Here is a 21,321-nt window from a genome sequence, read left to right as displayed (position 1 = left end):
GACGAGTACACGGAAAGTACGCGCGTAGGCTAGTCCGTACTTAAGAACAATCGCGATTATCGCGAGAACAATTGTGTTCTATTTGGCAAACGAGAGGGATAAGAAATGTGTATATTCGCTCCAAGTTAGGTAGCTTACCTTTGTACGAATAGCGCGCACATGAAACTTAGCCTAGTGATCTACCTTATGATTACTTAGGTCTACTTAGGTCTAAACGCGCGCATCCTAAAATGAAAATATATATAAACCTGAAATGAAACGGATTAGTAAGAGAAAACAATATAAATATAAACCAGAAAGAAAAACCAAACGGATCGATCAACCCCACGATGAGACATGAACAACCCAACGATGAGATATAAACAAACTAACGACGAGACATTCGAATATTATACGAAATATTCGAATGCTCGAATAAAAATAAAATCTGACAAAAAAATAATTAAAACCTGAAATGAAACGGATTAGTAAAGACAAACAAAGGAAAAATCGAGAGAGCAACCCAACGATGAGAAATAAAGAAGCCAACGATGAGACATAAATAACCCAACGATGGGACACTCGAATATTATACGAAATATTCAAAATGTCAAATAAAAATAAATAGAAACGAAGAAATAACATCTGAAATAAAGAAAAATAATTAAAATCTGGAAAAACAAAAAATTATTAAAACCTGGAAAAAAAATAATTAAGAGCTGAAAACAAAAAAAAAAAAATGATTAGTAAATTATTTAGGGGGGTGGAGTGTAGGTGGGGTGGCTAGCCCCAACCTCACTTCGAACCCACCCCCTTCGCGCACACGAAAAATTTAGATGTTACACTCCCGAAATCGAACTGACAAATGAGTTTTGCTGCATCGCGTCGCCCCTTATATAGCCGCCGATCGGCCGAGTCCCCCCACCCCGTTCGAAAATTTTTGAACTTTACCGATTCAATTATTTATTATTTTTCCGCCTTGACAGCTGATAATTTTTTAATTTTTTCATTGTTATTACAAATATACGTTGTGTACAATTTATTCGTAACAATATTAATTTGTTATTAACAATCGGTGTAATAATTCATAAACTTTTTGTAAATTATAGGTATATTTTAACACAAGTATACGTCATAAATTGGAGTAATAGCTGCTAATTTATTAATTTTTTCTCTTTTATTATAAATTTGCGGGTAAACAATTTAGCTTATTTTATTTATAAACATGTGTTATAAACTAAAGCTACATTCACACTTCTACAGTGTAAATTTGCATGCTACGAGTAAGTACGTGAAATTATTTTTATTTCCTCTGTATTTTTGGCTAAAATGAAGCATTATACGAAGAGTAAAGATGTTAAAAGTTTCATTCTCATCTTAAATGTTAAGTGAACGATGATTTTGGTGGCATGACTATGACCCTGGTGAATCTAGATCTACAAACAATGGCTGCAAGGGTGCAAAATTCCGCTTACAGCTTGTCGATATATATTTTATCGACCTTTGAATATTGAACATCATTCTAATATTGTTCCTGGAAGGTTTCTTCTGTGGAAAAGCCTACATAATAATAAATTCGTGTCAGACAAAGACCTTTTCGTAAAAATGCAAAAACATGCGTAGAAAGTACAATCGGAGAGTTATTTTTAAACTTCGATGACCAATTATAATTATGGACATCGATAAATTCTGATTACTCTCACGTAGCTTGTAAGATAACAATGAAAAACTCACATTTCTCGAAAACTGTGGGTGATAGAGCAATCTCAATCTCAGATTCGTGTCAAGCAAAGAAAGGTCCACGAGAATCACCTATCGAGATGTTACAAATTAGAGAAAAAGTTCAAATTTGTTCGACAGTGTAATTCGTGTCTTTAAATGATATCTCGTACAGCGAATCGTCGATTAATTTCCGAAACGAATTAAATTTGCTTGCCCACGAAACTTTTTCGGTCGAAACTATGCAATATTTTCGCAGAATTCGTGACAATCCTGACGTCGAAGAATTAGTTCGGTGGCCATGGTGCGAATAAGAAGCTATCCAGCTGCCGGAAGTCTCCGTCGAAGAATAGAATCAAAATCGCTGATAAGTTCCTCCCAAAAATCGTAGCGAAATGGTCATCCTCTCGAACACCACCATCGAAGACATCGATGAAAAGTCGTGAAGCTAACGATATGGAATAGTTGTCGAGGGACTCTTTGAAGGTTATGAAACGAAAAACGCTATACCCTCGATCCAGCAAAGAGAACGTTTAAGCTTATGGTGCACGACACTTTCTCCGCATGAAAGTAAGTGATACCGAAAGACTGAAAACCGTGTCTTGAGCGGTGGAGTAGCGGGTGATGGGTGACACGCTGACAAGTTCCAAGGGAGACAGATAAGGGGAGAGAGAGAGAGAGAGAGAGAGAGAGAGAGAGAGAGAAAGAGAAAGAGAGATAAGAGAAACAGGAGGGTGACTTCCGCAGTTGCACACACATACACGCATACACACCTCGCTCCTTCGAATTAATTTTACAACTATAAGCTAGCGAAACGACATTATACGTGAAAACGAGTGAGGTGCTCGCTCCCGAAACAATCAACTGAGCTTCGTTTAGCGTTTACCTACCTACTACCTATACTCTCTATTAATGCTATACAACGTCGTTATTAATATTATTAGGAATCACTCGATCCTTTTCCATCCTTCACCGATTTCATTTACACGATACTTGTGGCATGACGATCTCGTAAATCGTTCAAACGCGAATCGCTATCGATGGCCTAAAGTGTACTCTAGGATCGCACGCAATGCTGACGCGACGTGGCATCGAATAGTACAAACGGTACTGGACCGAAGTGGTCTGTTTGTTACGCGAAAAATAATGCTCGTTGAGATAGGATTAACGATATCCGCGGAATATATCGTGAAACTAATTGACGACGTCCGATCGATATCGGTACGCTGGGATTGGAAGGTGGGATTCTTCGGATACACGGATCCACGGCGAAACGATCGAGACACTTGTCATCCCTTTCACTTCACTTCTGTCGTTCGATCGGTATTGTTCCTCCAATTTTGTAGATTCGCTTGTAAACGAGACGAATCCTGCCCCGACTCGTTGTTCCAGTCGAATTTCGGGTAACATTAACAGTCATTAACATTCTAGCCGCGGGACTCGATGCGAGATAGCTCTGTAACGACCTGTCTTCGAATTTAGATGAATGTTGTTGGCAAGTAGATTAGTTTTAACGGCGATATACTCTCGTGGCAGAATTTTTAGACGCATGTTACGGCGGGATGCCAAAAAGCAGTCGCTGGAAAGCAAGAATCAATGCAAACAGTAGCGAAATTTCCTTAAGTGTACAACACCGATCGTAGGATTTCTTCGGTTTTAGTTGCGAACCTTTTGTACCAGATTTTTTCCACGCTCGAAGAAAGAGCTGAGAATCTCGCGAGTGTTACCGCTCTTGTTGTTAGTCCCGATGCGAGCTTAGACCCTCACCTATGTCAGCTCTCCTTATACCGAACACCGTCCACCCAAAATCTCGACATTCGATCCCACCCACAGGCCAACCGTACTACGTCGTGCACCCTTAGATCCTTAAGATATGAAGCCACAGCCGTAGGTCGCGGTAGAGGATAGTTAATTAGCGCATAGAGGAAGTACGTACACGTAATAAATGATGCATTATACACATACCTATTATATATACCTATACATGGTGTTACTACCGAAGATAATTGAAGTAACGTTATTATGGATATTCATATATATTTAGTATATACTTATACATACATACATACGTACATATATTATATATACATATACACGTTAGCGACGTACGTCGGTGGTATACTGGCATTGATATTTTTATGGTTTTAAAAAAAATACAAGAAGAAGAAGAAGAACAAGTATTAGTGTCAGAAAGAGAGAGAGAGAACGAGAGAGCGAAAATGTGCGAGTGAATGAGAGAGAGAAATAGGAGTGAAAGAGAGCGAGAGAAAGAAATACCGGTTGGTTGGTCGAAGCGCGGAAGAGAAGCGCGTGTATATAATGAAACATTCAGGAGGGAGATGCGGGGAAACGGGATAAAATAATAAGAGCTCTTATAAGCGTATTACAGGCGATTCGTTTTATCCTTAATGAGTGTCGACGGATGGTATGCGAATATTACTATTGTTATCGTTGGTAATGTTGGTGGTAATAGTTGGAAGCGGTGATTTCACACACGTACACACGACATACACATAGAGATAGACAATAATTGTGTTTTTTAGTTAGGTAACACGCATATAGTTACATTGCGTTGTTCGGCTCGACCGCTGAGTAGGTAAGCAACGAGATTGCCAACATCGCGATACGATTTCAAGTTTCGGAAAGCTTGTCTTCGGAAAACTCCGCGTACTTGCCTAATTACGCGATCGTCCTTTTCGGTTGCCTCACGCCCCTGACCTACGGTGCAGAAAAATTCGAAAATAAAATCAACGAGATCAACTTCGTTTCTTTTATCGCTGATCCATTCCTTTGCAAAAGTCGACCCGAAGATTTAATCGCGTCACGCGTTCCTTCTCGGGTCGATGAAAAATTCAGTCGCAACACTTGTGTCGAAATTATCGTTGAATTTATGTTCAGGACCGTCCGACATCGGCGTGACGCAAAGCTACGCACAACGTAATTCAAAAAGCCGCGGGCTGTGCAAACTACAAAAGAGGATACAAAGAAACTATAACATGCAAACATAAAACAAGACGCTTTGACAGTTAAAACATAAAAAGAGCTCGATAAGTCGACACAAAATAGTAATGTATAACGTCCCGAAGACAATATCTTTAACGATTTTATTAAAGAAAGCTATTCGAGATTTACCTCGAGAGAAGGCCTACGTTTTGCCACGTGTGTCCGAAAAGATAGATTGTAGAGAGATTGTGAAAGAAAGAGCGAGAGGGAAAGGGGATAGGGGTGGAGAAAAACGATAGAGAAACGAAAAGTTTTATGATAGAGAAATTACGAGAAAGGTGCTGTTTAGCTTAGACACTGTCAATTTTCTTCTTCGGTCTATCCATTTGCTTTCGTCTTACCCTGGATTACTGCACGTTCCGTTCTATCCTGTACTTCGCGTGTCTCGGTTATTTCAATTTCCATGTTTTTATCCTCGATTCCGTTCATCGTACAATTCACGGACAATTTTATATTTCGCTCGAATGATTGCGACGAATGGGCCGATTCGTTTAGAATTACGACATGCACGAAATTTCACTGCACCCCATGAGTTTTTAGTTTCATTCTCCACCTTAAAAATGAAACTTATCGATAAGAGTATCGACAAATGCTGAACACAAGTACAAGGAATCGTCAATACCTGTATATATCTCTCCCGAAAATCGTTGCCGAGTCAGAGATCTTGAGGCAGGGACATGGAAGAACGGGGACAGGGAAAGAAGAAACTTGCAAATGTCCATCGGAAGTATTTTCAGTTCGCGAGGCGACACGAAACGCACACTTGTCACGCGCGCTTATAATAGGTACCTCTTTCATTAATACGAATCGCTGTTGCGGTCCCACGAGGTCTCTGACTGCACGTCCTTTTCTTTTTTCGAATCGATTACGTACTTGTCCCGCCATATATCCCCGTGGCAACAAATTTCCTATTTTTCCCCTCCCGCGATCTGCATTAATTCCGTTCTGCGAATATTCCCCGTGCAGATTCGTCCCTTTGATCAAACCCCGGAGCGCAGATTCGTCCCTGAAACATCGTTAATGTATTTCTTTTAAGCGGGAATGGCGGCAAGTAGAGATACAAACAGCCCTATCAGACAGAGTTATCATTGATTAATCGTACCGAAAAGTATTTTTATAGAATACTCTTCGAGCCAGATCCTAATGGTATATCGAGATACATACAACTTCGCATTATATTGTATTCTATATATTCTATTACATTTACGTCAATGTATACGTGCGTGTACAAAAATGTATATCGTATTATATCATCCTACTCTGCTGGCAGATTTCACTGTAGTTGTTACGCGCTTGGACGACGAGCCGAAAATGTTTGTATTCGTCGCGAGACGGCAATTATGCGTTAAATTCATTCTATAAACGTCCTTGAGAACAGTATGCAAGTCTTCCTTTTAATCTGCACTATTCGACGTTCGAGGATGTTTCTAGTATTTAGTTGTACGCCGTACGTTGCTGACTGCGCTGTGTCCCCTGAGGGTCTGTTACGTTTATGCGAAATTATTTTCGGCTAAAGTTACTCCACAGCCTACTCGACTCGATATTTTCCGAGTTTTTTAATACCGAACGAAGAGTCGAAACGTTGATTCGCCTAATCGTCGTGCAAATCTGTGGATCGGACCCGCGACACGTTAAAAGTGCAAACAAAAGAAGGAAACATTCGAAGACTAACTTATCCGAATCAGCCGTGTTTCGAAGATATAAAGGTTATATCGTAAGAATTTTACGTTTCTTTTATATCTGACAATTTTCTTTTTTTTCTTTTTTTTTTATGGAATCGCGAAAAGTTAGTCTTTGCTTGTTTTATTTCGTATCGATCCTCTGGTACTAATAAAGCTTGAGAATGACGCGGCAACGCGAGATGTTCAAGATAGATACGCTTGTGTGTTACGACTCGTATTATGAACTTGTGTCTATGTTTTAGATAAATAGTTTCGCTTACGTGGAAAACAAACGGACTGCGAGCGAACTAACGAAACGTAACATTTTCATAGACGTTTGATACGCGCTGATGAGCCCAGCCGAAGTAAAAATTGCTGTCGGGAGTTGCATAGGATCCTTTCTTTTGTTTATTAATTTCGTCTCTCCTCTTCCTAAAATCCTATGCATTTCTTCGAGTTTTCCACTTCGGTTGAACGCTATTGTTCTAAAGTTTGATACCATTTCTCAACGAATTTGTCGAATGCTCGCATTACATTATAAACAATGTCCGTAATCGAACTTAAGGAATGCGTGCTTGTGGCTTTTTACGAACGACCTCGAACGAAATTACGCGAAAAAATGATTAAGGTCCGCGTAAAACAAAGACAGGGGAAACGAAAATTATTTGACACGAAACGAGTTGAATGATGCAAAGGTAATCAAATGACTAAGTGTACATTGCTAGACATGAAAAAGAAATCTGATTAACTTAGGTGTATAATAATTATAATCGTTATAAATAAGTGTAACTATGTTGTACTAATCGCGAAAACGTCTCGTGTCTTATCAAACAACAGTAAGTCATACTGCTCGAAATATTTTGACTTTTGTCACAACGAGACGATCTTTCGGATTGGTTGTTTGTTAGCATAATCAAATATATCTATGTTTTTCATCCGTTGGCTGTCGTGAAAGTATCCGCGCTTCGCAATGAGATCGAGAATAATCATGAACGACTTAAAGACAAGTACGGTGGTTAAGCGAACTATTCGCAACGATTACGTAAATCAATGCGTTCAGATACCGATTGCATCGTTGAAGCACGAGAAATTTATAATTCGTTGATCAGAGAAAAAGATTTGGTACAGTATCGGTAGAGTTTGGTATATAGTTCGGTACGTAAGAACGGCCACATTGAAGAGCAAATTGCATTAATCGAATTGTCAGGAATGGTGTCAGAGACTTCCGAATGATACTCAATCATCGCATCGCAAATCCTTTGATTTGCCGAGATTACGTTCGCGTACGAAATCAATACAATGCCTTAACATCTTCGTGCGTAAATTCTGCGACATCTAAAGAATATTTCGCAATAAAACGAGGAATTTATTCTTATTCCTGTTTGATTTCGCTGTTAGTTTATAACGTTTATCGAGCAAAATGTAACGTTTACAAGAAGAAAGATGGAATTTCGAAGGAATTTCCTTAGATGTCCGGATATTGTACGCATTGTAATTCTTCCCTCGTACACTCGCTACTGTTATCTCATATTTTTTGTTCATTTCGCCTAACGTAAAGCGATCTAACATAGTAAGCATTGCAGCTAGGCAATCGTTATCGTTAAAACTACGACCCAAACACAATAACGGTCAAGAATAATTATTGTAATAAGAAAACGTCTTTCATTACTTTATTAAACGATCGCGAGTACAAGTCGTGTTAGTTAAATGAATATACGTGTGTATATCCAATATAGGGCAAGTTGAAGGGAGACCCATTCGGTAGGTCTTTGGTTCTTCGTGGGGTGCAAATAACTTTAGAGGATACGGCGTGGGGATGTGGATAAGCTCGTTAAGCTGTAATAAGAATGAAAATTATCTTCGAGATGTATTAAAAAAGAAAAAAAAAAAAAAATAGCGTAAAAACTAAGTCAAGCGAGGTTACACCAGAGATATCGCACTGTGAATGAGAATATTTATATTTTTACTTGAGAAAATGTTATAATAACGTTTGTAATGTCTAATTCCCATCCGGTAAAGAATGTTTATAACGTTATTTTTCTAGAGTATATATCTAAACACTTATTATTGTGTTATGACGAAACGTGCTCTCAAGCGACAGGCAGGCTTGATCTGTTATAGATGCAATACGTATATTTACTCATGATAAGTATTGCGTTTGCTTCGATTATTTCGTCATCTTTACAATTTCTCTATAAGTAGCGTATATGTATACCAATGTTACATGTATAATAGCTCTTATTGAACTCTAAATCTTATCGCGAGTGCTCACGAGGAATGTGCACATACAAGAATACAACCAATGTGTTTCTCGCGGTGTTCATTACAATTTTACTACTGTAAATATTATTTACATTTAAGTTCGAGAAATACGCGAATACCTCTTACTAATTGAAACATTGATGGCCATTGTTTATCGCTGCTAAATAATACTTTTTATAAACTTACGATAACTTTAAAGTGTCTTAATTCACGGTCAGTGACTAATTTTGTTCCAACGTTAAACGATTGTATTACAAAAATTGTTTAATTAAGCTATTTTAAAAGGCGGTAAAATTGGCTATCAATACGTATAACAGAAAGCAAAGAACATTGTAATATAAAACAAGCTCTTTCCTTTCGCTTTATACTTTTATCGTTACTTTCGCTTGAAGGCGATTGGGACAGTAAAAGAAGAGAACGCTTTCAGTTGGTAATTTAAAATATTATTACGTGTCGTTTAACTTTTTCCGTCAATCTACTACGACCATTTATTGAAACGTTCCTTTATAACTTGATAGAAGATAATTTGTTCTCTAACTGCGGTACCTGCGATTGATGGTTCTTACTCAGATTTGCTCCACTCACGTTTCGTCGTAAAGTGGAAAAAAAAAAAAAAATCGGAAGTGCTGGAAATTGTGGCGAGAGTGCAGTATGTATGGTGTTAGCTGTATGAAATCATGTTACGTGTAATGTTATGTACTGTAAGATTAGAATACATCATAAAATGGTGATGGCGTGTACTGCTGGAATGTAATACATGTATCGAGTTATCCCTAAATACAGCCATTTTATAATGGATAATTTATTCGAGGTCTATTCTCCTCTCTATTTTCACCTGTAGGGTATAGAAACGAAATATAAAAGAACAGAATGCCCAGGCATAATAATTCAACAGAGATTATAGATGTCTGACTTAGAAATTGTTTATTAACAGAAATATTAATACCATCATCCATACAAATTAGCTTCTTAGGAGTATCTTAGTATTATGCTACATGAAATATTATTACTCTTACTCGTACTCAAATATTCCAAATATTGAAAATCGTCGATGTGTCGATTCTAAATGATACTTTACCCAAGAAGCGATATTTTTTAAATGAAACAATCAATTTCAAATTTTCACTCACTCACGCGCTAGCTACTATCGAAAATCGAACGCGATCGAATGATTCCCGCGCATTTCACTCGTTAGCGTTCTCGAACATACTCGCGATCATGTGCTGCGATTTTACGTTGTGCTAAAGAAAATTTTGAGGAAAGTAATTAAAAAGTATGAAAATCTCGTTAACTAGGAATTAATCTGAACCAAGAAGCATAAAAGAACACGGGACAAAGGCCATTATCGCAGCCATGACGTCAACAGTACATTTGGTAGTGTAGAACTTAAGTTTGATTATACGAAACCATATATTACAACGTTTTACCTATAGTTGCATAATTTCTTTGCTCTTTCTTAATAATATTCTATAAATCGTATTACAAGTTGAGATATAATATCTATTACACGAATATTGACACTGGGAGATATTAAGATCTCTGGCGTTCGTTTGTAGTTCCGTAAAGGATTATTACCGTTTTTATATTCAATAAGAAAAGAAAGATAATACAAAAAGCACGTGTTATGTAAAAATAGAATAAAATCTATTATTTCCTGTAATGAAACCCATGTAAAGGTTTCGATTATATATATATACCGCGGATAATTTTTTACAGATTAGAGGTTAGATGTAAGTATATAACATTTGGTAGAAATCCGATTACTTTACGTTAGAATTATATACTTCTTTCTTTTTCTTTTAAATTATGAGTATGAAATTATTTTGTAATTTACAATAAACTAAACAATTCATTTTGTGACAATACTGTATAAACAATTACAAAAATGTTATCGCGACTATAACATTGATTAACATTTGAATTCAATAATACAACGAATTTGGATTTTATCAATGCAAACAACTGTAAATAACTAACAAATTGCATAACCAAAGTCATACAAATTTCAATATATTGAGTTAGCTGAACTATATCATTATAGCTCATCCTTGAGTAACGAATATCTGTTTTTACTGGGTGCAAGTTTCTTAAATGTAGACTCTGGCGGGGTTGTAGGTACCTTGATTTGTCCAACAATTTGCGCTACTTCATCACTGCTTGAATCTGGTCCATAATGAAACTCCCTATGTAACTTTCCTGTATATAAATCTTGTAAGAAACTTTTCAGTTTTCCTTCTACATGAATATCATGGAAATTTGGGAACAGGTACATATGTTTAAAACTATCTATGGCAATTAGAGGTAAATCCGCTGGAGTTTTTCCTAAATGATGGAGAGGATGAGCAAATTTCACACCGTCTGCAGTCAAGAAATTTACATTTTCTGAAATAAAATAAAACGTTATATTCCTTTCGAACTAAATCTCCTTAGGTATCCAAAACTCATATTTTACTCACGTTTTTCATCGATTAATGTCCTTGTCACTACATCTTTATACATTTTAACACTTTTAACATCATCAGGAGCGTGAAATAGTATGAGAAAGGGTAAACCTTCTTCTGTTAATTCCTCTGCATTTTCAAACGTGATTTCCCTAACAAGGGGGACACACTTTTCTTGTGCCTCGGAAGACAACTATAGGTACTCCTGGAGGGTGCATAGCTCTGCTTGCATTCCTAGTTGTATTTCCAATATTTAAAAATTGTTCCTACTTTTCATTTATATAGCTTTATCAACCATGACATATTAAGATCGCAAAGTAAAATACTTAAAAAAGGTTAAACATTTTCTAATTAAACAATTAAAAATATTCATGGGTGCTTATCAGGCAAAAATACGGTATTAACATAGAAAAGAAAAGAGACATTACATTTACAACAATCTTCTTGCAATAATGAAAATAAAGATAGTGCTATTTATACCATGCTCAACATCTTACTTACAAAAAGTGGAAATGTTCCCCAATTCCACAGTTTTGAGCAGAGCATGTGCTTGTTAGAAAAAACAGTGGAATAGTTATATTTATTTTGTAGAAACATTAAAGGAAACTTCTTTGGGAAAGATGAACAAACACATTAATTATCTATATTATTCTAATAGATTTCATTAGAATACTTACCCAAAGCCAACATGAAATTGACAATCATCCTTAAGTTCAAAAGCAACTCTTCTAAATATGTTATATTCTGGAACATTCTTTGTATCAAAATATCCAATAATCATTCTTTTTTTATCATCTAAATTATTTAATTCCTTTAAATCATAAAATTCCTTAATAGGATCCTCCAACTGTTTCTTTATAAATTCTTCAAAAGCTTCTACAGACCGCTGACCTCTATACTCCCGTTTAGTTGTTTGGCCATGCCTTATAAGTTTTAAAGTTGGGTATTTAGTGATGCGATATCTTGTAGCAATGGGGGCTAAAAGGTAATATTCTGTTTAGTATTAAATTTCACATATGTGTTACTATAACATTATTTCAATTTCATATATTTATTTCTTTCAATTCTGTTTACTCACATTCTCTTTCACAATCTACTTTTGCCAGTACTATTCTTCCTGGTTCAGGAATAGAATTTCTTATTTTATTCGCAGCCTCTTCAAAAATAGGTGCTAATGAATTACTAAAACGACACCATTGTGCATAAAAATTTATAAATACCAATTCATGTGTTGCTAGAATAACATACAAGAAGCAATATTTACCATACTATATAATATTATCTGTAATAAGTAATATAGATTATAATTATGTATTTTATTTAGAATTTGACTTACCAAGCGTTGAATTAAGATTCTGTTGGGTAAGCGATAACGCGCCTTCGCCTTCATTTGCTAAATTGTTTGGCAGAAATGCCTAAAAAATGAAATACTTAACAGTTTTATGATTTATGAAATATACCTACAACGCGAAGCGCATTAAAATAATACGCGAAGCGTATTAAGATGTCGTAGCCCGTGAAATTTCGGGACACTTAACGTATAATAAGTAAATAAAATAATTTAAATTGGGAAGGACAGGTTAAAATAACAGGAGTGGATTAAAAATTATGTTTTTATTTCCAGTATGATCATTTCGACATTTTCTTTTCTTTTTTTTTTCATTCAATTCAATGTTTTTACTTGATTTAAATCGATGGCTTTAAATTTGAACTATCCACAACAAATGTGTATAATCCCTCGATTTATTTTCAAAGAGTTTGTTTAATCATTTTTTGAGGTTATTTTATGTGTACGTGTACAGGTTATGCCACTATAAAGACAATAAAATTAGATTCGGTATCATTAAAGTCATTCCAAAATTAATGGGTTACAATAGCGGTCAACGGACTTTCTAGAATTTGTAGGTTCTGAAATACGTGTCACAGAGTACGTGTCATTGACGGTATTCAAAAATTTGTAGCACTGCTTGACAAAATAATACGATACATTATTTTAATCAGTACTTACCAATAAACAGGCAAGTAGAAGTATTTTGAAATCAAAAATATCACAGAAGACCAACATATTGTGATCTTATAATATAAAATTGATCAGGCAATAACTTTTTGAGTAACCATCAGTAAGCAGCTTCCTTTGCGTCAAATGCCACGAATTTGCGGTAAATCGAAGCCTAGGAAAATATTCTCGAGGCATCGATTTAACAGGGATGGCAAAGGTGTTATATAAATTCTCTATGTAGAAGTTGCACCTGTCTCTTTTTTCTTTGTTTAATTTGTGTATGCTATCGTCGGGTCTCGTTCTAATACCTATCTCGTATCGCAATATCTCTATTTCCCCTAGCTAGTGTTTGCAATTCTAGGACATTTCATGGTATCGCAAACATAACTGTGGTATTTTCCTGACAACCAGCCAATCATATTCCTCTACGTTCAAATGTATAACGGTTAAAATTCCCTAGATGGTTTGTGTTTGTGGCGGGAGTTTATTTCTTGTGTTCTGTTCAATGTTAAACTAAAAAGCTGGGATTGAGGCAGTTTCAAAAATAAATATTGATCAATTATCGTATAAAAGTTCATTTCAAAATAGTTACGAAAGATCGAATTATGTTATAATTGTTATAATAGTGAAAATTCTTATATATGTCAATTCTTGTCATCTTTCTACTATATACTACTAGTATACATATTGGTATAGATATTAGTATAATACTGGTTATCGTTCTAGTATTTAATATATATTACATATTTTAATTATACATTATAGGTACGTATTAATACGTATTAATATAGTATATGAAATTTTTCGTAAAGTATTTTATATTTTACGTCAAATTTTATAGATCTATGATCTACGACAATTAAACCAGAAATTATTTTTCGTACTGTTATATACATACAAAATTATATAGCGATTCTAGACAGCCGGGAATATTACTTACGACTTACAACGGTCATTGCAAAGTGGCGGAATTGCATATTATCAATGGGAACAGATACCATTGCTCGACGAGTAATTTTATACAAATTTTTACAAAATTAATAATATTCAACGAGTTACCGTTTAATTCATGTTTTCGAGGTTTGAAAAGAACATTAAAAATTTCAAATAAATTGCAAATATCGTATATTTAATACATAGCTCTTAGCTTGGCATCGCTTTCGAAAGAGAAATCTTTGGAAAACGATGCCAATTACCAGGTCTCGTCACGTGGAAGTGACTATACATCGGGGCCCTGGTCTTAAGGCCCCTAATACATTAATTGCCCTATTGGGGCATTCCGCGTCAGAAACGTTAATGTAACATACAGCAAACCTAAAAAAATGAAGTTGCTCAAACTTTATTAGCATTGTCCCAAAGGTGTACTAGATTTTGATACTCCACTTTCGTAACACTAATATCTTTCGTTCCGAAAGATTCTTACGTGATTTTAATCCAGTTCAAAGAAAATATGAAAGTATGGAAAGCGCGAGCAAGAAAGAATTGAAATTAAAATCGCAAGGTGCTCGAAACAAACGGGTTCGCGATTGTTCGACTAGCCTATCTAATGTACTCCTGTGTAGAAAATAACTTCTTATTTTAATACACTTTGCCAATCGATTTTCACTCAACTCGAGTGACTGTCAATTCCGACATGTTTTACACTAGATCGATCATATATCGTCGAATCAATGATATTCGCAGCGACAAATAGGGAGGCCCTAGAGCGACTTAGTAGCTGGATGCATCGTACCCCTGTTTCATGGGGTAGAAACCAATTAAGGAACCATCTTATGAGGTCTAACCGCAGACACGTTATACGAGTCTTTAAGGGCCCCGTACCCCGCCGAGTACGCACAGGTAACCAGGTCGACTAAGATAGATAGATCCTCACCTTGACACCGAACCATTATCAGTCTGATAACGTATCGACGGATTTACAAAAACATGGTGTTATCAAGTGTGAAAAGCGTATCTCGCGAAATAATTATATCCAATAAGCGGCAGGGAGGAAAGAAAAGGAAGGATTTGTTTTTTAAGGATTTTTATGTTTTTGTAGTTAGTACTAGTTAATTTGTCCTCTCAGTCACATCTTCAACCGACCGTGATGAAGGTTTAGACCCGTTGTATCCAAAATTAAATCTGTAAATGAGCTTGAGCTGTTGTGCTGCAACCTTCATATATCACGATCATTATCGATTCCATTACTAATTACTGTCCTATTATAATAGTCCATGATTTATTATAAATTTACACTCTCTTGTTATAGACGATATTAACCCTTTGCACTCGGTGATCTTTTCGTTACAGAACATAGTAATTCGAAAACTTTCTGCCATAAAGTCGACAATATTTTCAAAACGGTAAATAAAAGGTGCAAATTAATTGTAAGACGTAGAATTATTTTACCTAGATATTCCACGCATTGTTGGGCAATTTTAAATTCGAGATATTAATTAATAATGATGTTTAGAATTTGATTAAATGGTGATTGAGAGTCGCCTCTCGAGTACAAAGGGTTAATATATTATCGACAGATTTAAGGATTTAAATATTTTTGCAAATTAATCTGTATGTTCGCTGTGCTAGGGTATTTGTGATATATCTATTACCTTTTCTGATTTTCGAGAAAATTTCAGTAATTTATTAATTATGCCGTTGATTTATAAAAGCTCCGGCGCTTCGTATTATAAACCGAGAAAAGTTCAATATATTTTTGGAAACGTTAAAAGTAATTTCTATGGGAAACCTCTGGGTTTTTCTCCTTCGCAGCCGCAACTATTTAACGTTTCCGTTTATTCTTCCTTTTAACTATCGAAGAACATAGGTTTTTCAAAAGATGGACAACTGTCCTTTCGACCGCAACAAACTTACCTGTAAAAGGATTCGTCGCGAAAAGGGCAATAAAACAATCATATATCCGTAATCTCCGTGTAAAAGCGAATTATTGGCCACATAGAAAGCAACAATGACGTTTGCCGGGTATCTTGCCACGTTGTACAATCATGACTTCACGAATCCTCCTACTTCCCGACGAAATTTCAATGTTCAGGTACACCTGGGTGAATCCTCGGTCCTCAGCGATATAATCCCCATTGAACGAGTACGAGGGCTCTCTAGGCATGAACTCCAACAATAATTTATGACTACACGAGACTGCAGCGAAACGCTCGAACGGAGTATACTGTCGTGTAAGCCACGGCTTAACCGTAATTTACAACAAAATCCAATTTTCCCGATTCTACGTTTATTCTGCGGATCTTTCGGGTTGTCCGGCTGTGAACTCCCTAGACTGGGGACTTTTTCGATCAATTGTAACTTACGTTAGTCGAACGTTTGCTGTTTCTTCTTATAAAATTAACCCTTTGCACTCGACGAATTTTTCGTTACAGAAAAATAGTAATTCGAAGGCTTTCTATCGTGGAGTCGACGATATTTTTGAAATGGTAAATGAGAAATCATATGCAAATTAAGGCATAGAATTATTTTTCTTCGATATACCACACATCGTTAGGTAATTTTAAATTTGATATATTAATTAACGCCGATCTTTAGAATCTGATTAAATGGTGACTGAGAGGGTTAATACGTATCTACATAGATGAGAAGTCAGGCCAAGTTAGATTAACACGTCTGATTGAATAGGCAGTACTTCCATAGCGCGTAATCCTGATCGTCCGTGATAAATTGGCACAACGTAGATTCTGATTAACTCAAACGTGTCACGGTGACACTTATTTGCCGGCATTCTTTGATACTGGATCGGGTGCACCACTGGATACTAGTTGAACAAACGAGTCTGTTGAAAGATAAAACCACACAATGCGCCACAGGACTCTGCATCCGACAATATTTCTTTTCCGAGAAAAACTGACGCGACTTTGAAGGCGGCACTGACCTTTGCTGCGACAAAACGTGCCGACTTTTCTTTAAGAACAAGAATATTCCAGCCTATACACCATTCGTAAAGGTGTACGTAGTATTTGGTGGAATGTTTTATTTTTTAGTTATATTTAAAACGTGGATAAACTCGATTCGATTTAGATAGATCTTTTGTGGCGCATCATTTGCCATGTTTTGCAAAGATTGCGTAGCGAGGCACGAGATATTCGCGAAGTCGTTAATTTTATACCAAAAATCTTTTACGATGCTACTTGGAAGGACGTGGGTTCGCGATTCTGCAAAGAAGCAATTATCCATTTTAATTCCTCGTCGACTTGACACGGGGTGTACACGGATGTGCTAGACTGTTTGATCAGTCCGGGCATCGGTGTAGTCGTTTGGGTTTCTTGCGATTCGTTCTCAAAGGTTAGCACACAAATCATATTCAGTCGGTCGTGGTCTAGAATTCTTCTTTTCCTTTTTAACTTTCGGCGATCCTGGCCTATCGTCCTCGGACCCACACCCTTGCAACAAAAGCGGTCGGCACGATTGAGACAATAGAGAAACCACGACTTGCTCCCTGCTAATTAAAATCTATCGGTGAAAGATGAGCCGACGAAGGGTAAACGTCGACTCATTTTTTTTCCTCGAAACACCATTGCTTTTCTCCGTGGTGTCCCTTTTGAACCTTACGCCGGCCATTTTAGCTCCTAAAACTGGATTTTTAACTGGATTAGCGGTCGATTGTACACCGTTGTTAAACATAATGAACGGATTATCTTCGTACCTTCCGTCTCTACGGCATTTCCCTGTTTCTACAGAAAATTACTTCTGGTTTTAGATTGTATAGCGTCATAATATTTGGTTCACCCCCCGTCGATCACGGTTAATAAGATATTCCGAGGTTATCCGTTAATCTTTATATCTCATTATTCCTCTTTGCTTGGAAACTTTCTGTTAGTCACCTGGAAATTTTCCGACCCTGACTCGTGAACTGGCACAACAGCCTTTGATTCGGTACGATCACAAATGCCGAGTTGCGTAATGAATCCGCGTACAATGTGACGGCTTCCTTTGAACGGTGGATATTCTCACGGGTTCCATGGTACCCTCTGATTCTAGTTCTTATTCTGCCGTTTCTTTCCTTTTTTCCTTCTTTCTTCATCTCAAACGCAACAGGTCGTATTGTGTCGAGGGTGTCATTCCCTTCGAACAGGATTGGCGGGAAGACCCCATCGGCTCGATTCTTCCGTCTCGTCTCTAGGACGAAACACAAATTTATGGACTAGGGATCGACGTTTTAGAACAGGTACCATCTTTTCCCTTGTTCTCGCACCTTGCGCGTCCTTAATTCGTTCCCTCGGAAATGTACTTTCGGCACCTTTGTTAATCCGCAAGCATGTATTATTATAGAAATACTTCCGCGTAGGTAACAGAACTTCCGTATATATTGTGCATAATCCGATCTTTTTTCTTATCAATTACGAACGCCGGCCATCTACCAGTCTTTGTTTGTAAATGATCCGTAATAAATGATTATCATAACGCGACTAAGGGAACATCCTTATACGCTACTAAAACTGTTTTCTCTTCGGCAAGTGATTAATGACGAAGCACTGTTTGCTATCCATTTGTCTGAACCTGACCAGGTCAGAACAACGAACCCGCACGCTAATCGGACTGTAAAACGTTATGAGAATCGGCTCAGATAGAGGGTATAGCTTATAACGTAGATCTAATTCCGCTATTAACCTTCCGAGAAAAGGGTACATAATAGAAAAATGAAAATTAACGTCGGCAGGTATAAACTCTTTACATTGACTTTGTAAATATTAGCCGTGTGTACTCGTCAAATATTTAGCCATAGCCAGGTAACGAGCAACTCGAGACCACTTTATCTACAGTCAGAAACTGGTCTGTTTATGTACAAGATCACCCAATGATATTTAGTAAATTCCGTAATCTCTTGTTTACGGCCTCGTAATCCTAACCCGATTAGCACCGATGTATGAGTTGGCGGGATAGATCCGACTAATCTTGTTCCGTGGCAAGGTACACGAACCGATCAGCCTCAAATGGGCTTTCTTCCTTTACAGAGAAGTCGTGAGCGACCACGTTACGCCGATCATCGTGTGAAAACTGCAAAGTCTCGCTCCATTAGCTTCGAAGACTAGTCCCATTGTCGGGTCTATTGTCGGGGAACGTGGCCCTCTCTTTCTCTGTCTCGTTTCTCCTTCGCTATCGTCTATTTCGTTTTTTTTCTCTCTCCCCCTTCCCCTCCGCCGTCTCTTCAACGTTTTCTTCCAGATCCGAGCATAAGTTAGAAACCCGTCAAGACTAGTGACCTGCTGATCCCGATGATGCCTCCTTCGGCCAGGTAAATCGCGTATAAAATTGACCCGTAGCAAGGAAGAAAAGGTTCGACCCTTAATGACGTCTCGGCGAACGGACCGTCATCAGGAAAATGCCTTCGAGTCATCATCTAGCGTAAAGATGCCATTCGGAATTTCACGAAACGAAGGAAAAGGAATTCTCGGAAGGAATAAGGAGCAAAACCGTCGCGTTAAACGCGTGTCCTTTATTAAATTATTTTATTGGCCACTATTGCAGCTATTCTCTTAATCCTTTGCAGCGATGCCCGATCGAAACTTACGACCACCGATTTCCAGCAAACTATAAAAATTTCTGAGTTACGGTAAACTGTAGGAAAGCATTTGCTTTTCAGGAATATTAGTTCCCGTAAACGATAGCTCACGATAATGCGCTCTCGAACCCACGGCCTCTTACAAAAGAGCGCCGAAAGACTGTTATAGCCCAAAAGAAATATGTTACGAGACTTCCCGTGTCCTTTTCGTGTAAAATAACGCCGCCAGGCATTTCCTTAACCCATGCGAGTATCTCGACTCTTTGTGCAATCGATAACTCGAGGATATCGGAAAGAGAAAAAGAAAGCAAAATAGAAGCCGCTGTTTCGCGTGTGCATAAATCCGGGAAGTATATGAGAAATCGGTGGACAGATGATTTCTTATTGCGGATAGAAATCTGACCTGCGTCGTCCTTCCGATTTGCATCGGTCCATCGCTTCTGAATGTCTCCCGAAAATGCGCGGCTTTCGCAGAAACATCGAACGTCCCAACGAATGCACAAAGCGTACTTTACACCCCCGCAGTTCTCTCCGTTTACCGATTGGACACACCGTACTACGTTCGCATTGCAGCCTCGTTCGTCGTTTCTTCGATGACCGATCAGAGAATCGTATCTTTCGGAAAGTGCTAGGTGTCCGAGTTTTTCGCAGATCAGCGGTTTCGAAAATCGCGAAAGGCGCAAAGGATATCGAAGATCGCGAGTGTCTTTTCTCCCAGTGTAAAATGTTCAAAGATGAGGATCGAAGGATGCAAGGAATTTTGTCTGGATGAAAGATAATCTGTAAAGGTGGAAAGAATTTTGGAAAAAATCGTCATTCCCCGAGGACGATCGTCTACGTGGGAGTACTGTTTACCGGCGGAGCAATTTACCCCTGGCCGAGACGTTAAGCGGCTTATTAGGGGACAATGGTTAGCTCGAGCAGAGGAAAGTAAAGGGTTGCTCGGGGCGTGCCCCCACCTTTCACCCTTCTACTGCGACATCGTCGCAAGATTTACGACTGCGTTGCAGTCGCAGTTCTACCAGCATTCGCTCGGACATATGTCAGACAGTACCGTCCAATTTCCATGCTTTTCGTAATCCTGCCAATACTATGCTTTCGATGAATTTGACAAACAACGACAAGTCCCCAGAGAGTCCGCTTGTGGTCACTGCAATATATTCTAGAAGATCGATGGACTGGCTTGTCTCTACGCACACGTGACGTCAGATGATATTTCCTACACACCGGAAATTGATAATCTTTTTCCGGTATGCGCCTGATACATCAGCGAAGCGTTTAATGTCATTGAAACTTGTCCGTGTTGTTGCAACGACTTTATCGGGATTGAATAAATAACACACAAAAATAACGTAGGACCTATGGACTCGCGATAAAACTTGAATATTTTCGCACTCGATCCGAGATTTGCGTTGCTTCGCAGACGCACGACACTTGGCCCGATAACGATGTCCTTCGTCAATTGCCGAAGATACCGAGGACGATGCCACCGAGACAAGATGTTCTTTCAAAGCTGAGTAAACAAGATTAGAGGGAAAGATCATTGGATAAAAATCCGCCGAGTTTATCGCGTGTTTGCAGCGATTAGGAATAGAACATTGACAGCGAACGGGAGGTTATCAGATCCGGGAAACATGGTTCTTTAGAAAAGTTATCTTTCACGTGCCAAGTGCAACGATTTATTCCCGTTGCTGCACCGGCGGATTTGTCGCGGTACCTGCCGTAGATTCCCATCGGCATTGTGCGTTCGGA

The 21,321-nt window shown here is 37.8% G+C and overlaps 2 protein-coding genes across 3 annotated transcripts in view; one reads left to right on the top strand and one right to left on the bottom strand.

Moving 5' to 3' along the window:
* Positions 1 to 4,672, top strand: part of LOC108555548 (neo-calmodulin) — a 32,516-nt gene extending 27,844 nt beyond the window's left edge. For both annotated transcript variants that reach the window (XM_017911259.1, XM_017911258.1), the window contains one exon: positions 1,958 to 4,672. In XM_017911259.1, the coding sequence (XP_017766748.1) occupies positions 1,958 to 1,989 (32 nt within the window). In that variant the 3' untranslated portion in view covers positions 1,990 to 4,672. The remainder of the gene's footprint in view (positions 1 to 1,957) is intronic.
* A 5,655-nt stretch (positions 4,673 to 10,327) lies between these two features.
* Positions 10,328 to 13,225, bottom strand: ERp44 (Endoplasmic reticulum protein 44). The gene is given in 8 exon segments (XM_017911097.1): positions 10,328 to 11,006; positions 11,081 to 11,246; positions 11,248 to 11,299; positions 11,567 to 11,614; positions 11,743 to 12,043; positions 12,144 to 12,299; positions 12,402 to 12,480; positions 13,074 to 13,225. Coding segments are annotated over 8 exon segments (1,206 nt in total). The 5' UTR covers positions 13,131 to 13,225; the 3' UTR covers positions 10,328 to 10,659.
* Between the last annotated feature and the right edge of the window lie 8,096 nt (positions 13,226 to 21,321).

The sequence above is a fragment of the Eufriesea mexicana genome, unplaced genomic scaffold (assembly GCF_001483705.2).
Source record: "Eufriesea mexicana isolate 0111107269 unplaced genomic scaffold, ASM148370v2 scaffold124, whole genome shotgun sequence".
NCBI classification, from domain to species: Eukaryota; Metazoa; Arthropoda; class Insecta; order Hymenoptera; family Apidae; genus Eufriesea; species Eufriesea mexicana.
This window is presented reverse-complemented; position numbering and strand designations above follow the sequence as displayed.